The sequence below is a fragment of the Lynx canadensis genome, chromosome B2 (assembly GCF_007474595.2).
Source record: "Lynx canadensis isolate LIC74 chromosome B2, mLynCan4.pri.v2, whole genome shotgun sequence".
Taxonomy (NCBI): Eukaryota; Metazoa; Chordata; class Mammalia; order Carnivora; family Felidae; genus Lynx; species Lynx canadensis.
The window spans coordinates 152019217-152037459 of NC_044307.1; the positions used below are offsets into that span (position 1 = coordinate 152019217).

General features: G+C 40.1%; 1 protein-coding gene across 1 annotated transcript; it reads right to left on the reverse strand.

Annotated features, from left to right (window-relative positions):
- Positions 1 to 319: 319 nt before the first annotated feature.
- On the reverse strand, positions 320 to 18148 carry DYNLT2 (dynein light chain Tctex-type 2). Its single transcript, XM_030316809.1, is given in 5 exon segments — positions 320 to 988; positions 3344 to 3502; positions 5915 to 6121; positions 18039 to 18070; positions 18073 to 18148. Coding segments are annotated over 5 exon segments (585 nt in total). The 3' UTR covers positions 320 to 877.
- Positions 18149 to 18243: the final 95 nt, after the last annotated feature.

The following is an 18243-nucleotide window of genomic DNA, read 5'->3' on the forward strand; positions in this document are numbered from 1 at the left end:
AAGACAGAAGAAACTGGATCCCTGGTCCAGTGCCTGGAAAAGAAAATTTTCATCTTTTAGACAGAGAGAGAGAGAGAACCAGAGGAGGGGCAGAGGGGGAGAGAGGGAGAATCCCAAGCAGGCTCCACGCTCAGTGCGGAGCCCGACACGGGGCTCAGTCTCCTGACTGTGAGATCATGACCTGAGCCAAAATTGAGAGTCAAGTGCTCAACCAACTGAGCCACCCTGGTGCCTCTCCCTCTCTTTTTAAAATAAACAATTGGGTTAGGTGTTTCACTTCCCGCATGTAAAAAGCGCTTAATTAACAGACTAACAAATAGAACACCCACACATTTTAAGCATTTTGATTGGTTAGGGATGTGCTAACTACGTTATTAGAAAGTGTATAATTACATTATAGAAAGTGTCTTTCTTTCAAACTTGGTAATTCCTTTCAAAAGAACGCATACAACATATTAAAATACCATTCAAAAGTACATCTGCCTTTAGAAGTTTTCCAAAATCGATTTTAACATTTAATTGACACTTTACTAAGTTGTGTCATAATTTCCTCTAGCAAATTCTGATTGTCTTAAATCTAACAAGAATGATAATTTCCCTATGTTAGAATCCACTCTAAGCACTTATATATTCATATCTATCTATCTCTATGTGTCACTCACTCATACTTTCCTACTTTGGGGGTAACAGAGCGTTAATAAATATGATAACTAGTAAATTATAAAGGTAAAAACAATCCAGCTTTTACTTGTTTGCTGTTAAAATGATACAATGAAGCTTCAACTGGAGGCCAAAGTGCAGGGAATCAACGTCTACTGTGAGGTTCACAGATCTACAGATGTCCTGTGTCTCTGCAAAGTTGAGGAGTAAACACTCCCTACTCACAATAAAGAGCAAACACCAGGGCCAAGGCCACGTACGTTTCCGTTTCATGTTTCGCAGCAACCCAGCTGTCCCATGCCACATCCCAGATCCATCTGCTGGCAACCTGGGACAGACCAATTGCAAAAGACCAACCTTAGACTGAACACGTTAAGAAACGATTTTTAAGTCTATACAAGTTTGATAGATTTTTTTTAAGATGCGTAAGTATCTTAGAAAGTGATATTTAAAAAGTAGTGTGTCCAATCTCCCCTTTCCTGAAGACTTCATAGTGATGCTTCCTGGGCCCCCTCTTCTTCCTGGAGCCAGTCCTATCTGACACAGAGACTCGACCTCAGCAGCGAGCGTCTGAGCGTCCGGGGCAAGAGCGGGAGCCCCTGAAACCCGGGTCTAAGACTTCTGCGTACACTACTTCTCTGCTGTGTCATAGCCCGTGACACAGAATGTTCCTTTCCACCCTTACAATGTCTTCCAGTGAAAGTCTGTCACAACCTTGTTTTGAAATAAAGAAATGGCGTTGCTTATACCAGCCGGCTGCTGGAGAAAATTCTAAATCCTGCGCTTCGCTTACAAAGCCACACACACTTTGACTACAGCCTGCTTTTCCATGGCGGCTCTCAACGGCCACGAACCTCTTGTGTCTTCTCCCGGAGGGTGAGTCTATTTCCCCACCCCTTGAGTACGAGTGCGCCTTGGGACCTGCCCTGAGCAAAAGAATGTGATGGGTGACTTGGCAGCCCAGTCTCCAGAGGTCTTCTGCTCCAGCCTTCTCAGAGCCCTGTGAGGAGACGTCCACATAAGGAAACCCGCTCAGTCCACTGGACGACGGTGGCTCCCGTGCAGGAGATGCCAGGTGCTCCAGCCAATAGCCAGCGCCGGCCGGCAGACGCGAGGATGAGCTTGTACCCACGGCCCAGCAAAGGGACCGGGGGCAGGGTGTCGGGAGACCAGCAGAGTCGCCAGGGAGCTGCCAGGGCGTCGGGGAGACCAGCAGGAAAACCCGGTACGGCAGCGGGGCTGCGCCGCAGAATGACGAGCAAACGAACAGCTGCCGATTTAGGCTAAACCTGGGGCGGTGTGTTGTGTGGTGCCGAGACACGTCACACTGGACCCCACCACCGAAACGTACCGCGAGCACACAGGTTATTAACCAAGCACACGGAGGTCCCCCTGCCTTAGCGTCTTCACACTCACGTTTTCTCCGCTTGCAAGTTCTTCTTCCGGGTCTCTGGCACAGCCGGTTTTCTCCTGTCATTCAGATTTTAGGGGGACTTCCCCGGCTCCAGACAACCCCAGCGGCCGCTCTGCCATTCTATCAAAGTGTCCTACCTTAATTTTCTCTCGGGAGCACCTATCACCATCTAGGAGTATGTGGTGTTGTTCTCTTCTGGCCGGGAGCCAGGACCACGTCTGTCTTGCTGACTCTTGTGTGGCCAAAACCCCCCTGCCCTGCTTCCGGATACACTTCCCTCCGCCCGCGGTGCACGTCATATGCCCAGCTGCCACACATTCACTCTCACGTGGCCTAGAGGTGTGTGTTTGCGTTCGTAACTGAGCACAACAGCCTTGCTGATTACCGAGGGCTCTGCACTGGAGACCGGGTTGAGGACCGTAACATGGCCCGTCTCGTGTAATCCTCAGAGCAGCTCCAGCCAGCAGGTGTATCACCCCCATTTTATAGATGAAGAGCCCAGGCTCTTCAATCACGGGCTGTGATTGTCACCGCCAGGGTTCACACCTAGGCCAGCTGGACTCTGGCACCTATATGCTCCCCTGTCCACACTCTTTCATTTCCTTTTTTTAATTTTTTAACTTTTTTTTTTACATTTATTTATTTTTGAGAGACAGAGAGAGACAGAGCACAAGTGGGGGAGGGGCAGAGAGAGAAGGAGACACAGAATCCAAAGCGGGCTCCGGGCTCCGAGCCATCGGCACAGAGCCCGACCTGGAGCTTGAACCCACGAACCAAGAGATCATGACCTGAGCCGAAGTCGGACGCTCAAACGACTGAGCCCCCCAGGCGCCCCATACACTATTCCATTTCTTAAACTCCCATCTGCATTGCTTTCTTTCCTTGAGTGCAGTGAAAACTCCCTGAGAATCATAATCATGGACCATGTCTCATTCTCTGTCTTTTTCTCAGTACCTTACACCCATTAGTGCTTAAAATAAACTTACTGGCTAATTATCAAATGACATTAAATGGTCAAATTGGGTATGATCAAGGAACAGGATAGCCATACAATTTTGTAAATTATCAGTAGAAAATTGCCATTTCTGGGTTAGTACTTTTCAAATAATATGCAGTGAAGGAAGAGATAGTTAACACAATTATCCTTCTTAGAGAGGCACCTCGGGGTCTTAAAGTGCCTTGGAGACAGGCATCACGGTAATTATCACATCACCACAGAGGAGACCTTAGAGCTCTAACTGATAGATGCTGGATCACTATAGTACTTACATTTATTGCCTGACCGGTCTTTTGAATAAATAATACTTTTATAATGAACTTGTAACGGTGGTACCCAAATTCTTTCACTGCTGACAATATGCGGTCTGCTAATTCAAGTGACAAATGAGAGAAGACTTTATCATCATATTTGACATCTTTAAGACTTTCCTTCAAAAAAATAGAAGACATATTTTAATCTTCAAACCAAGTATCTTCTACATAAAAATTCAAGAAAACATGTATCTAAAAAATACATATACCTTTAAAAAAATACATGCATCCCTAACCAAATGATATGAAATGAATGTTGTGCTTACCAGTTTATTTCAATAACAATGTTGAATAAAATTTATTTTGGTTTTTAATTACATTCAATTGCTCTCCATCACCAACCCTCGGGCTGTAAGTTTTCCTTCACTGGATCACCCCATCAGACAGCAGGGAGACACAGGGGAATTTTAAAAGAACGCTTCTGAGAATTCTTAGGGTAGACAAAGGAAATCTTTCTATAATTTACATGTTTGTGAAAATTCAGACTTTAGTTTTCCTAAGGCTTGGGTGTCCTGGACCAGAGCCTGTACCCTGTGATCCCATCCTCCGTGGCCCATTTGCTGTGATCTCCATCCTCCACGGCCTGTACTCTGTGATCCTGTCCTTCGCAGTCTTCCTGAATCGAAGCCACCTCTCCAACCCTTTCCCCATGGCTTCTCTGTGGACTCCCGGCGAGCACTGAGGAGATGGAAAGCTTCTGGCCATGTCTGCTGTGGATTAATCACAGCTGGGGAGACAGATGTGAGCCATGAAGCACGAGGCGTTCCTACAAACCGGAAGCAGACTGGACCACCTAGTGAGCAGACTGCAGGCGTCTTTGACTGACTTTGACCGACTGATTCAGACCAATGAATTAACCACAGTTCTGGGTCCCGCCATAACAGATGAACTCCTACCAGCTAATTGTATAGGCAAGTAAAAACAAAGAGTTTTGAGTCCCTTCTAGAATGCTGCTGGACCTAAAGCTGGGTGTAGAAGCATTCATTTCCCTTAGGCATTTGGCTGTGGTTCCATCTTTCAAACGCTTCGCAACATCCATTCTCTCTTCGGAATCTGCCCAACAGACCTCAGGCTTCGCCTCCCCAGATGCTGTTATTTAACAAGTAATGACTGTAATGAGTGCTTGCTATAGGAAGATGCCCACAAGCTCCATCAGGAAACACTATTATTTCTGCATGTAGAACTATGTTGAATTTTCCATGAACCCAAGGGAAAATCCCTGGCCTCTTTATGACCCCTAGTCGTCCACCTACATATCCAATCAGCTGTTTTAGGCCCCATGATGCTCAGTGCAATTCTGCAAATTATCCTATGTAAATACAATTTGAAATCAGTAAGTCTGAACTTAGTCTATGTAGTAAGGCCAAGCAAGGGACACGTGATAATGTATACTTTCATGTCACAAATGCTTGCTGTTAATTAGATAGGAGAAGAAGGTAATCAATAATTATTTTAATGTATCAAATTGAGTTGAATTTCTCTATTTCCCGAAGCCATGAGCCATAATATCATTGCCAAATATCATCCGACACTTATTAGTTTAGGTTAGAGATGTACCTGTCTATAGTAGTGGAGGGAGGTTAGAGTAGGCCTCCTAAATATTCTTCTGTATCAATAAAAGTTAATTCACTTAAAGAATTAATTTTGCTATGATTAAAGGAGTACTAAAAATTTATACAAAATAAATTAGATGCTTTCTTCCCAACAGCTAGCTCACATCAGTTGTTACTGAAGGAATGTACCTTGTAAACTGGAGGGAAGGTACCTTTGAAACAAGGAATGGATCTGGGGTAGAATCAGGCTTGGTGGAATCCCACAGGGGAATCCGGCCATCAGAAGATGCCTGGGTGCCTGGTGCCCAGAACTAGATATCACAGATCAAAACGGGATTCAGAAAAACTCGTCCCTCAAACTTTCTGTAAGTAAAAAAAAAAAATAATAATTTTGTCCTTTGTTAAGAAAAGTGATGAAGGAATTATCTTCATCTGAACAATGCAGCCTTCAGATACCAATACTAGTATAAATAACATTGGTCTTCATGTTAGTAATACAGTATTCAGTTCGTTACATTGAAGCAGCTATTTTGGACTAGTCTGGGAACAAGTGCCTGAGTTTCAAACAACTGTCTTAAAAGAACTTTAGATTCCAGCAAGTTTAAAGAAGAAAACCTATGCATCATTGGCGGCTGCCTGTCCTTAGACGTGTTAGTACACAGGAACCAACTTTCCACACATACACAGTGTGTTTTATTTAACTCATTCCTCCAAATACGGGCAAACGTGGAATGTAAGGGATAAATAATTTATGGATAATTAGGAGTTGAATGAAATAACAAAAGAATATTTCCTTTAAATCTAGCTCATAGCATCGATGTGAAGATTCTTGAGTATGAATACAAAGTACTTTCATATTTTCAGAGATAAATGCTACAAAAAGTCAGTGAGGGTAAATACACGGTCATAAAGCTTAACACAGTTTATCAAACCTCCGAAGCTAAGATATTGCTATCATATGTACTCATCAACCTACCTTTAATATCTGCTGGACTTTAGTTTCCACGGAATGAGCTTGGAATTTTTTCAATGGCTCCATTCTATATGAATTAGCGAACTTTAATTTTGCCAGGGCACTCTTCCATTCTTTACCTAAATCAGCAATTGAATCATCAAATGGAGGCTCTACATACTGAACATCATGAAATGATTCTCTCAGTCTTTCTCTCAAAATCTGCGCATACTGAAAAGAGGGGGGGAGAAGAAGAGAGAAAGATTATTTCTTAAATTGTAAAATGAAATTTTAGATTTAAGAACCCTAGTGCAATGGGACAAAGCTGACACAGACTTTGGAATTCCATTCTGACTTCCGTGATTAAGAGGTTGTTAAATCATACATTTACTAATTCACTCCTGGCTATCGATTTGGTAAAAGGGAGAGAGAAAAAAGAATCTAGCTAGCTAGCTGTCATCCCTCTATTTATCTATAAACACAAACACATACGAACACAAATTTGCATACATATATTTAAAATATCCATGGAAGATACAAAGACCTGGAAAGAAGACAGGCTGCAGAGAGGGCAACTGGGTGGCTAGGAGACAGTCATGTAAAGAAAACTCAAGTTTTCTACCCCGAAGTTATGAAAATATTATCCTTTATTGTCTCCTTATAATTTTAATTATTTTAATTTTATTTAGTCGTCTTTGACTAATTAATACTCTTATTTACATAAGTCATTTGCATATTTACATAACATAACATTACATAAATCTTAAGTTGAAAAGAACGTATTGATTTGGTACATACGTTATTCTATGCTTTTTCAACATTCATTCTGTGACATTCAACACTCCTTAAAGAAATATTTATTTGGTGCCTAATATGGTCCAGAGAAATATCCTAGGCTCTGAAGTTACAGGGGTGAGCCTTATTGAAATAGCTAGGAATTAATTGTTCTGCTTGTGTTAATTCATAGTCAAGGCATCTGCATTTATGGAGTTATCCGTCTAGTGGAGAGGAGGGCTGATCGACAACTAAGAAGTATTTAGGAGGGGCGCCTGGGTGGCTCAGTCGGTTGAGCTTCCGACTTCAGCTCAGGTCAAGATCTCATGGTCTGTGAGTTCGAGCCCTGCATTGGGCTCTGTGCTGACAGCTCAGAGCCCGGAGCCTGCTTCGGAGTCTGTGTCTCCCTCTCTCTCTGATCCTCTGATTCCCCCATTCATGCTCTGTCTCTCTCTGTCTCAAAAATAAATAAACATTAAAAAAAAATAATAATAATAAATAAAAAATAATAAAAAAAAAGTATTTAGGAAAACAAGCTAACTTAAATAGTGGCAATTGCTATAAAATCACATGACTTGGTAGAAACTCCTGTGAAGGTCTATTTAGACTGAATGATCAGAGAAGGCCCCTCAGCCCCAAAAGAACAGGAAATAGGGCAGAGGCTTCAAGGCAAAAACTTAGTGTGCTCTAAGAGCAGGTTTGTGCTCGGTGTATCTCAAGTGTTCTGAACGAGGCAGAGTGGTGACACAACGAAGCTAGGAAAGCAACCAAGGAGTAAGTTGTGCAGCACTGAATAGAATGTGGTAAGGGCTTTGGATTTTATTCTCAGAACAGTGAGAAGCCGCTGGAAAAATTTAAGCGAGCAAGTGATATGTTCTAAATTACAGTTTTAAAAGGTCATTCTGGTGGTGTGGTGAGTGGATTACAGGGAGATCAGGGCCTGGACGAAGGTAATAACTTTACACTTTACAATGTTTTTAACAAATAATGTTAACTAAACAACTCCATAGATTTATAATCACTTTTCTAACCAGGCACATGGTGTGCTTTGACATTTATGTAAGAATCTGTATTTCCTGGGCACCGGAGGGGCTCAGTCGGTTAAGCTCCTGACTTGGTTTCTGCTCAAGTCATGATCTCACAGTTCGTGAGATTAAGCCCAACGTGGGGCTCTATGCTGACAGCATGGAACCTGCCTGGGGTTCTCTCTTTCTCCCTCTCTTTCTGCCCCTCCCCTGATCTTGCTCTCTCTCTTCCTGTCTCTCAAAATAAATAAACTTTTTTTAAAAAAAAGAATTTTTATTTCCCGGAATTTTTTTATGTTAACACAAATCTTTCAATTTATTCTGAAGCATTTATTATTTTGGTGTTCTTTTGATGAGCCTTTAAGGTGACTTAAAAACACATTTTATGGTTTTAGGAATTGTTTTAATGTAGAATTACTGCTGCACCCAGCTATTAACCTTTTATTTATTTTAATGTTTATTACTTCTAGATTTTTCTAAATATATAATACAGGTCTACATATTTCTATCCTCCCTCCTCCTTTTCATATCTTACTGCAGAGGCCAATAGTTTAAAATGTATATATTAAAAATCACAATCCTATGAGTATTGTGAGAGAGTATTTATTCTCTACCACTGATGCTTCTATATGTGGCTGAAACTGGCACTGGAGCAACACTTCCCTTTCTGCGCCCCTCTGAGGGGGTTTATCTGACTGGGCAGTTGGCGAGAGAAAGAACCTTTTCTTTTTTAGTTTAGTGTAGTCTTCCAGCTCTTCTCTTCACATCTGATTATAACAAGTACATATCACCTGTCTCACCACCGCATGTATTTCGTAGAGATAGGCCATCATCTTAGACATATGTCATTGTCCAGCTGTGCCGTGACTACTTGGGTCAGCTGATTTAATTTGAGTAGAAAGGTTACCATTTGCCGGCCTATTTTTCATCATTAATAGTTTGTTAATATGGTTATATGATTTTTGAATATTTAACCAACCTTGAATTCCGGGAAAAAACCTTGCTTAAACTTAATATACCATCATCATTATCATCATCATCATCATCTTTTATAGGATGTTTGTACCTTTGACGCCCTTCACCCATTTTTATTTTTAGATTTCACATATAGTGAGATCATTCAGTATTTGTCCGACTTATTTCACTTAGCCTAATGCTCTCAAGGTCCACACGCATTATTGCAAATGGCAAGATCTCATTCTTTTTTTATGGCTGATATATATATTTAGGTTGTTTTTATATGTTGACTATTGTAAATAATGCTGCAATAAATATAGGAATGCATATATCTTTTAAAATTAGTGTTTTCATTTTCTTTGGACAAATACCCAGAAATGGAATTGCTGAATTGTATGGTAGTTCTACTTTTAATTTTTTGAGGAAACTCAACACTGTTTTGCATAGTGGCAGTACCAATTTACATTCTTACCAACAGTGCAAGAGAACCCTCTTCTTTTCTCCACATCCTTGCCAACCCTTGTTGGAACCCTTTTCTCCACATCCTTGCCAACACTTGTTATCTCTTGTCTTTTTGACAATAGTCAATCTAAGGGGTGAGGTAACATCTCACTGTGCTTTTGATGTGCATTTTCCTGATAATTAGGGATTTTGAGCATTGTTTCACATACTTGTTGGCCATCTATATGTCTTCTTTGGACAATACCTATGCAGATCTTCTGGCCATTTTTTAATTCAATTGCTAGATTTATTTGCTGTTGAGTTTAATGAGTTCTTTATATATTTTGGATACTAAACCTTATCAGATATGTGATTTGCAAATAATCTCTCCCATTCAGTAGGTTGCTTTTTCATTTTCTTGATTTCCTTTGCTGTGCATAAACTTTTTAGTTTGCTGTAGCCCCACCTTTTTATTTTTGCTTTGTTGCCTTTGCTTTCGGAGTTAGATCAAAAAATCATCACCAAGACCGATGTCAAGGAGTTTACTGCCTATGTTTTCTTTTTGTAGTTTTATGGTTTCAGGTCTTAATCTATTTTGAGTTTATTTTTGTGTACATGTAGGATAGTGGTCCAGTTTTCCCAACACCAACTATTGAAAAGACTGTCCTTTCCCCATTATATATTCTTGGCTCCTTTGTTATAATTATTATTTTTTTAATGTTTATTTATTTTTGAGAGACAGAGTGTGAATGGGGGAGGGGCAGAGAGAGAGGGAGACACAGAATCCGAAGCAGGCCTCTTCGCTGTCAGCACAGAGCTTGATGCGGGGCTCGAACCCACAAACTGTGAGATCATGGCCTGAGCCGAAGTCAGACACTTAACTGACTGAGCCACCCAGGTGCCCCTCCTTTGTTATAACTTAATTCACCATAAATGTGTGTGTTTATTTCTGGACTCTATTCCGTTCTATCAGCTTATGTGTCTGTTTACGCCAGTGCCATACTGTTTTGATTGTTATAGCTTCAAAACACAGTTTGAAATCAGAAAGTGAGATGCTTCCAGCTTTGTTCTTCTTTCTCCATATTGCTTTGGATATTTAAGGTCTTTTGTGATTCCACACAAAATTTGGGATTACTTCTTCTATGAAAAATGCCATTGGAATTTTATTAGGGATTGCACTGAATCTGTAGATTGCTTTGGGTAGTATGTACAATTTAATATTAATTCTTTCAATTCATGAACATTGAATATCTTTCCATTTATTTGTGTCTTCTTCAATTCCTTTCATCAGTGTCCTATAGTTTTCACTGTAGAGGACTTTCACCTCCTTGGTTAAATTTAGCCCTAGATATTTTATTGTCTTTTATGCAGTTGTAAATGGGATTGTGTTCTTAATTTCTTTCTGATAGTTTGTGTATAGAAATGCAATCGATTTTTTGTACATTGATTTTGTATCCTGCAATTTTACTAAATTTGTTTATTAGTTCTAACAGTTGTTTGAGGGAGTCTTTAGGGTTTATAATATCATGTCATACACAAATAGTGACAGTTTTACTTTTTCCTTTCCTAATTTGGTTGCCTTTTCCTTCTTTCTCCTAATTTCTCGGGCTAGGATTTCCAATACAATGTTGAAGAAAAGTGGTGAGAGTGGGTGTCCTTATTTTATTCCTGGACTTAGAGGAAAAGCTTTTAGGTTTTCACCATTGAGCATCATGTTCACTGTGAGCTTGTCAGATATGACCTTTGTTATGATGAGGTATGTTCCCTCCATAACCACTTTGTTGAGTGTTTTTATGATAAGTGGAGATTGAGTTTTACTCACTGTTTTTACTGTTATCTATTGAGATGATAAGATTTTTATCCTTCATTTTGCTAACGCACTATCTTGTACTGTTGGGGGTTTTGAACCACCTTTGCATCTCTGGAACAAATCCCACTTGATCATGGTGTATGATCCTTTTAATATATTGTAAAATTTAGTTTGCTAATATTTTGTTGAGGATTTTTGCATCTAACATTCATCATGTTTATTGGCCTGTAGTCTTATGTGGTATCCTTGTCTAGTTTTGGTATCAGGGTAATGTGGTCTCATGAAATTAGTTTGGATGTGTTCCTCCTCTTTTATTCATTTGAAGAATTTGAGGATATTGCTATTCATTCTTCTTTGAATGTTTAGAATTCATTAGTGAGGCCATCTGGCCCTGGACTTTTGTTTGTTGGGAGGCTTTGGTTTACTGATTCAATCTCCTTACTAGTAATTGCTCTGTTTGGATTTTTCAATTTTAGAAATTTATCCATTTTTTCCTGGGTTGTCAAGTTGTTGGCATATCTGGTAGTAATCTCTTATGATCCTTTGTATTTCTGTGGTAACAGTTGAAATGTCTCCTCTTTCCTTCTGATTTTGAGCCCTCTCCCTTTATTCTTGGTGAATCTAGATAAGGTTTGTCAATTTTATCTTTTCAAAGAACAACTTCTTAATTCCACTGATCTTTTCTGTTGTCCTTTTAGTCTCCATTTACTTCTGCTCAATATTTCCTCATTTCTACTAACTTTGGGTCTTTTTCCAGTCCTTGAAGTATAAAGCTAGATTGCTTATTTGAGATCTTTGTTTTTGATATAGGCATTTGTTATGAAACTCCCTCTTGGAAATGCTTTTGTTGCAGTCTATAAACTTTGGTATGTTGTATTTCCATTTTCATTTGGTCACATGGAATTTTTAAACTTTTTTGATTTTTACATTGACACATTCGTTGTTCCCTAGAATATTTTTAATCCTCACGTATTGTGAGTTTTTGTTTTCTTCTTATAATTGACTTCTAGTTCCATGCCACTGTGGTTGGTAACAATGCTTCATATTTTAGTCTCCTTAAATTTATGAAGACTTATTTTGTGGCCTAACATGTGATAGGTCCTGGAGAATGTTCCAAATGTACTTGAGAAGAATGTGTATTCTGCTTCTGGATGGAATGTTCTGTACATATCTGTTAAGTCCATCTGGTCTAATATGTCATTTAAGGCTGATGTTTTCTTACTTTTTGTCTGAATAATCTACCCATTGATGTAAGTGGGGTGCTAAAGTCTCCTAACGCTATTGTATTGCTATTTCTCCCTTTATGTCTGTTAGTATTTGCTTTATGTACTTAGGGGCTCCTGTATTAGGTACAATATATATATTTTGTCTTTCTTCTACGTTGTTGTATTTAATTTGCCAGAGTTTTGTTAAGAATTTTTGCATCTATGTTCATGAGGAATATTGGTTTGTTTTCTTGTTATTATTCTGGTTTTGACAGCAAGGTAAATGCTGGCCTCATAGGATGAATTGGGAAGAATTCCCTTCTCTTCATTTTTCCAGAACACTAGAATATTTGGCAAAAACTCACCATAAAAGCCATGTGGGCCTGGAGTTTTCTTTATGGAAAGGTTTTAAACAACATAGTCACTTTCTTTAATAGATATAGGGACCATTCAGGGTATCTATTATTTCTAGAGTGAGCTATAGTAGTTTGTCTATATATCAGTTTGCTAGACCTGCCATAACAAAATACCACAGACCAGGTAGCTTAAACAACAGAAATTTATTGGCGCACAATTCTGGAGGCTGGAAATGCAAGATCAAATTGCCAGCAGGATTGGTTTCTCCTATGGCCTCTCTCTTGCAGATGGCTGCTGTCTTGCTGCCTCCTCACACAGTTATTCTGTTGTGCATGCTTTGCCCTATGTATCTGTGCCCTAATCTCCTTTTCTCAAAAGGACACAAGTGAGACTGGATTAGGGCATACCCTAACAGTCTCAATTTAACTTAGTTAGCTCTTTAAAGGCCCCATCTCCATATACCCTCACATCCTGAGGTACTGGGGATTAGGGCTTTAACATATGAATCCTAGGGGAACACAGTTCAACTCATATTTGTGCTTCCAAGGAATTTGTGCATTTTATCCAAGTTGTTGAAATTAGGATCATAGATGTTTTTGGTATTTATGATCTTTTTAACATGTTTATCGGGTCTGTAGTGATTCTTCTTTTTCATTCCTGGTATTGAGAATTGGTCTTTTTATTTTCTTTTCCTGATTAGTCTGGCTTCAGCAAGGGTTGGCAAACTTTCTCTCTCTCACCAGCTAGTAAATATTTATGCATTGTGGGCCAGCTGTGGTAGTTGCACACGTTGCCAGTTCTCTTCTTCCAACTGTCCCCTTTCCTCCTCTGCATCCCCTGTCTCCATCTAGCCTTTTAAAATTACCTTTTAAAATATACAAGCCATTCTTAGCTCATAGGCTGTACAAAAATAGGTAGCAAGCTAGATTTGACCTATAGGCTGTTGTTTGTCAACTTTTAGGCTGGAGGTTTATCAAGTTTTATTGATCTTTCCAAACTATTTTGGTTTCACTAATCTTCTTGTTTTCAGTTTGCTATTCATTGACTTTCACTTTTATTACCTCCTTACTTTTGTTTACTTTGAGTTTAGACTTGAAATTTTTCTAATGTAGGTATTTAAGGCTACAAATTTCCCAAGTACTGCTATAGGTACATCCTACAGTTTTTTGAAATGTATTTCATTCAGTTGAAAGTATTTTCTTTCATTTTCTTTTACCCTGGGTTATTCAGAAGTGTGTCTTTTAATTTTCAGACAATTTACATTTTTCAATATACCTTTCTGTTAACGATTTCTGATTTATTCCATTATGGTCAAAGAACATACTTTGTATTACCTGAATCCTTTTAAAGTTATTGGGACTTGTTTCCTGTCCCAGGAGATAGATATTCTTAGTGATGTTTCATGCACACTTTTTAAGTTTATTTATTTTGAGAGAAAGTTCGAGTGGAAAAGGGGCAGAGAGAGGAGAGAGGAAGAACCCCAAGCAGACTCCACACTCCCGGTGTGGAGCCCCATGTGGGGTTCAAACTCAGGAACCATGAGGTCATGACCTGAGCCGAAGTCGGTTGCTGAGCTCACTGAACTAACCAGGTGCCCCTCATGTGCACTTCTAAAGAACATTTACTCAGCTGAGGTTGCATGGAGTATGTGATTAAAGTGCACTAATACAAGTTATTATTGTTCCTTTATATTCTTTTATATCTTTATTAGTTTTTGTCTATTTGTTCCATCAATTATTGATAGAGATACTTATATTGAAATTTCCATCTGTAATTATGGATGTCAATTTCTGTAAGGATACATGAAATTGTTTCCTGTATTTCAAAGCTTTGACTTTAGGTACAAAAAAAACTTAAGACTGTTAGGCCTTTCTGATGAATTGACTTTTCAACATTATGAAATGATTCCCTTTATCTCTTATAATATTGTTAGAAATGTATTTTGTTTGATACTAATATATGTACTCCAGTATTCTATTAGTCTTCACATGGTATACCTTTTACCATCCTTTCTTTAGTGTTTCTTGTAGACAATATATAGTTCATCTTGCTTTCATAAGTAATCTGAATTTTAATTGGGGTATTTATAACATTTACACTTAATGTAATTATCATGGTTATGTTTAATCCTTGCTTTGCTTTTATTTTTGTAAAGATTTTAAGTAATCTCTACACCCAACATGGGGCTCAAACTTACAACCTCAAGATCAAGAGTCACATGCTCTACCAACTGAGCTAGCTAGGTGCCCCTGTTCTTTTTCTTTTTTAGGCTTTCCTTTAAGTATCTTTCATGATTCACCTGTTACTGTTGGCCTAGTAACTTTATTGTTTCCCAGTGGTAGTTTTAGGCTTGATAGTATGTATCTTTATCAGTCCTACTTTCAAGTCATATTATGCCACTTCACATACAGCAAGAGTCCTACAATGGAATATGCCCTCTCCTGCCAACTCTCTGGTCTTTGTGCTAGAATTGTCATGTATTTTACTTCTATAAATAAAATGTTTTGGGGGTACAAGCCCCAAAATATGTTGTTCTGGATTTAATCAGCCAATAATTTTTTAAAAAACTGTTTATTTTTGGAGAGAGCGAGAGTGCATGAGCACATGCAAGCAGGGGAGCGGCAGAGAGGAGGACAGAGGATCTGAAGTGGGCTCTGCGCTGACAGCAGAGTCTGACATGGGGCTCAGATTCATGAACTGTGAGATCACAGCCTGAGCCAAAGTCTGACTCTTGGCCAACTGAGCCACCCAGGCTCCCCACAGGAATACTGAAAAAAAATATATTACCTACATATTTACCACTTTCAATGTTTTCTATTCTTTCATCTAGATATTTACATCTCTTATCATATTCCTTTTGCCTGAAGGATTTCCTTTCACATATCAGATAGCATAGGTCTGTTGGTGAATTTTTCATTTTCATGTATCTGAAAAACCCATTATTTTGCCTCTTGTTTTTGAAAAATATTTTCACTGGGTATAGAATTCAAGGTTGATAGTTCTTTCAACTTTAAAGATACTTTAAAGTAATGAAAGATGCTTCAGTGTTCTGGCTGCATTGTTTCTGGTGAAAAACCTATTTTCATTTCATCATTCTTCAGTACTTAGAGTTTTCTGATTTTCTCCATTGCTTAAAATCATTGATTTTAAGCAGTTTGACTACTACATGTCTCAGCATAATTTTCTTCCATGTTTCTTGTGCTTGAAGTTCACTGAGTTTCTTGGATTGTGGGTTTATAGTTTTCATTGTTGTCAATTTCTGATATATATATATATTTTGTATCAGAAATTTCCCCCACATCTCATTCTGTCTCCTAATATATTTTCTTCAGGCCTTCTTTCTATTGCTGTCTTTAGGTTCACCAATCCTCTCTTCTGCAGTGTCCAATCTATTTCCATTCAGTGTATTCTACATCTATGACATTGTTATTTTTCAACTGGAGGGTTTCATTTGGATTTCACATACTCAATTTTTTTCTGTACATTTTTGCACATACAGAATGCATTAACTGTTTTATAACATGAATATTATATAACTGCTTTAATTTGACAAAAACTAATAATTTTTTCACAGTAACTACTTTAGAGATCTTTTATATTAATTCCGTCTTTGCCATTTGTCATTTCTGAGTGCTCTGTTTCCTCTCACTTTAGGTTGTATTTTCCTGTTTCTTTGAGAGTCTGCAAATATTTTATTGGACACAAGATCCTGTAAATTTCACCCTCATTTTTGGTGTGTACTTCTGCATTCCTTTGAGTTCTCTTGAGCTTTTTTCTAGCATGTAGTAACAGAAACAATTTAATTCTCTGGAGGTTTGCTTTTGAGCTCTGATAGACCAACCTAGAAAAATCTTGGAGTCTAGTGCTATTTCTTCCCCCAGTACTGAGACAATACACTTCTCGGCACTCTAACCAATGCCCTATGGTTTTCCACGCTTACTGGGGGAAAACAAATGATTTTGTGAGTGCAAGGATTTTTTTTCTGCTCCCTTTGGTGGCTTTCTCTGGCTACAAGTGGCTTCCTTACCAGATGCATCTGATGCACTAAGCTGAAGACTTGAGGAAAATCCTTTGCAGATCCTTGGGGCCGTTTGTACAGCTCATTCCTCTTCAATACTCTGCTCTGCACTCATACCAGCTTTATCTACCCTGGCTCCCAAATCCTTCTCAGCTAAGCAAGACCTCTCCACAGGTTGTGGGCTGCAATCCCTCATCAAGCAGTCAGGGTAATCTTGGGTTCACTTTTCCTGTTTCTCCCCCCCACAGATCAGGATCCTGTCTTGTTTTACATCCCATCAATGGTAAAACCACTGTTTCATACATCTTGTGCTATTATCAGTAGTTTTCTGGTAGGAGTAATTCCATGTTGGCTGCAAGTAGAAGTCCTTCATCAGAGATCTGTTTTATTTGCAGCCTGTGTTACGTGTCAGTTGGAAAAAAAGAGGTATTATTAGCTCCCTACACCTCCCCAAAACAAAATCTGCATTTTGTTCTTTTAAGAGAATGCTTCTCTAGAGTAACTGCCATCTTTCCCCCCACAATACTCAAGGGGTACAAACTACACTGTATCGTTCACAGTGGCTTCCAACTGCAACGATCCCCTTGGGGGATACAGCATGCATGTGTGGTTTTGAAATGACAGATTCTAATGTGCTGAAAACTCACACCTCTACCATTTCTTCCTTATATATAATATGGGCCTTCTGATTCGGTTTTCCTTCTATCATCTTAATCCCTTCACTAAGGAAGAATCTTTGCAATCACGTCTCATCCTGCATCCTGTCCATTTCGGCTCGACGAAGTAGAAGAAACCGTTAGACAAGTAGACCAGCAGTCCCAGGACATAGGTTCCAGTCTCGGCTCTGTCATTACAGTTTTGTACTGTAAATGTTCTTTTCACTTTAGGTCTCAATACAAGATGGGAGTCTCGATTACAGTGATGGTACTCGGACTACGGTCTTCCAGAAATCCCGGTGTTATTCCACCAATACACTTGAATGGCATCTTCCATTAATTCAGACAAGAAATTAATGGGCAGATATTTTCAATTTAACTTTTTTCCTCCCCTATGTCCCTCAAATACTGGGCCTGCTGTTTCTTAAAACTCAAAACATCTCGGGGGCGCCTGGGTGGCGCAGTCGGTTAAGCGTCCGACTTCAGCCAGGTCACGATCTCGCGGTCCGTGAGTTCGAGCCCGCGTCAGGCTCTGGGCTGATGGCTCGGAGCCTGGAGCCTGTTTCCGATTCTGTGTCTCCCTCTCTCTGCCCCTCGCCCGTTCATGCTCTGTCTCTCTGTCCCAAAAATGAATAAACGTTGAAAAAAAAAAATTTAAAAAAAAAAAAAAAAACTCAAAACATCTCGTCGTGTGCTTGGCACAGCGCCACGTTTCCTTCCTTCCGGGCAGCGCGCACAAACGTGCCCGGCCGGACAACGGCCCTCGTCTGAGCGTGGCACTAACCACCCCGGCATCAGGCGTCCAGCGGAGCGTGGAGGGAGACGGCCGCTCCCGACGCCTGCGCCGCGCCGCCGGCCACCGCACTCCGAGCCCCAGCGGGGGTCGGCGCAGCCCCGCCCCGCACTCATGCCTCCTTCTCGAACATGCTGGGCCTCTCTCCTTCCGAGGCTGCGGCGGCTGCAAGTGAGGGGCCGGGACGGCCGCCGACTTCCCGCCGTGACCGCCCTTCTCCATGCCGCCCGCTCGCCACCAAGCCCAGCGACCCGCCTCCGCCCGTCCCAAGCGCCTAGGGCGCGTCCCGCGAGAGCTCAAGTCGCGCGCCTGCGTCG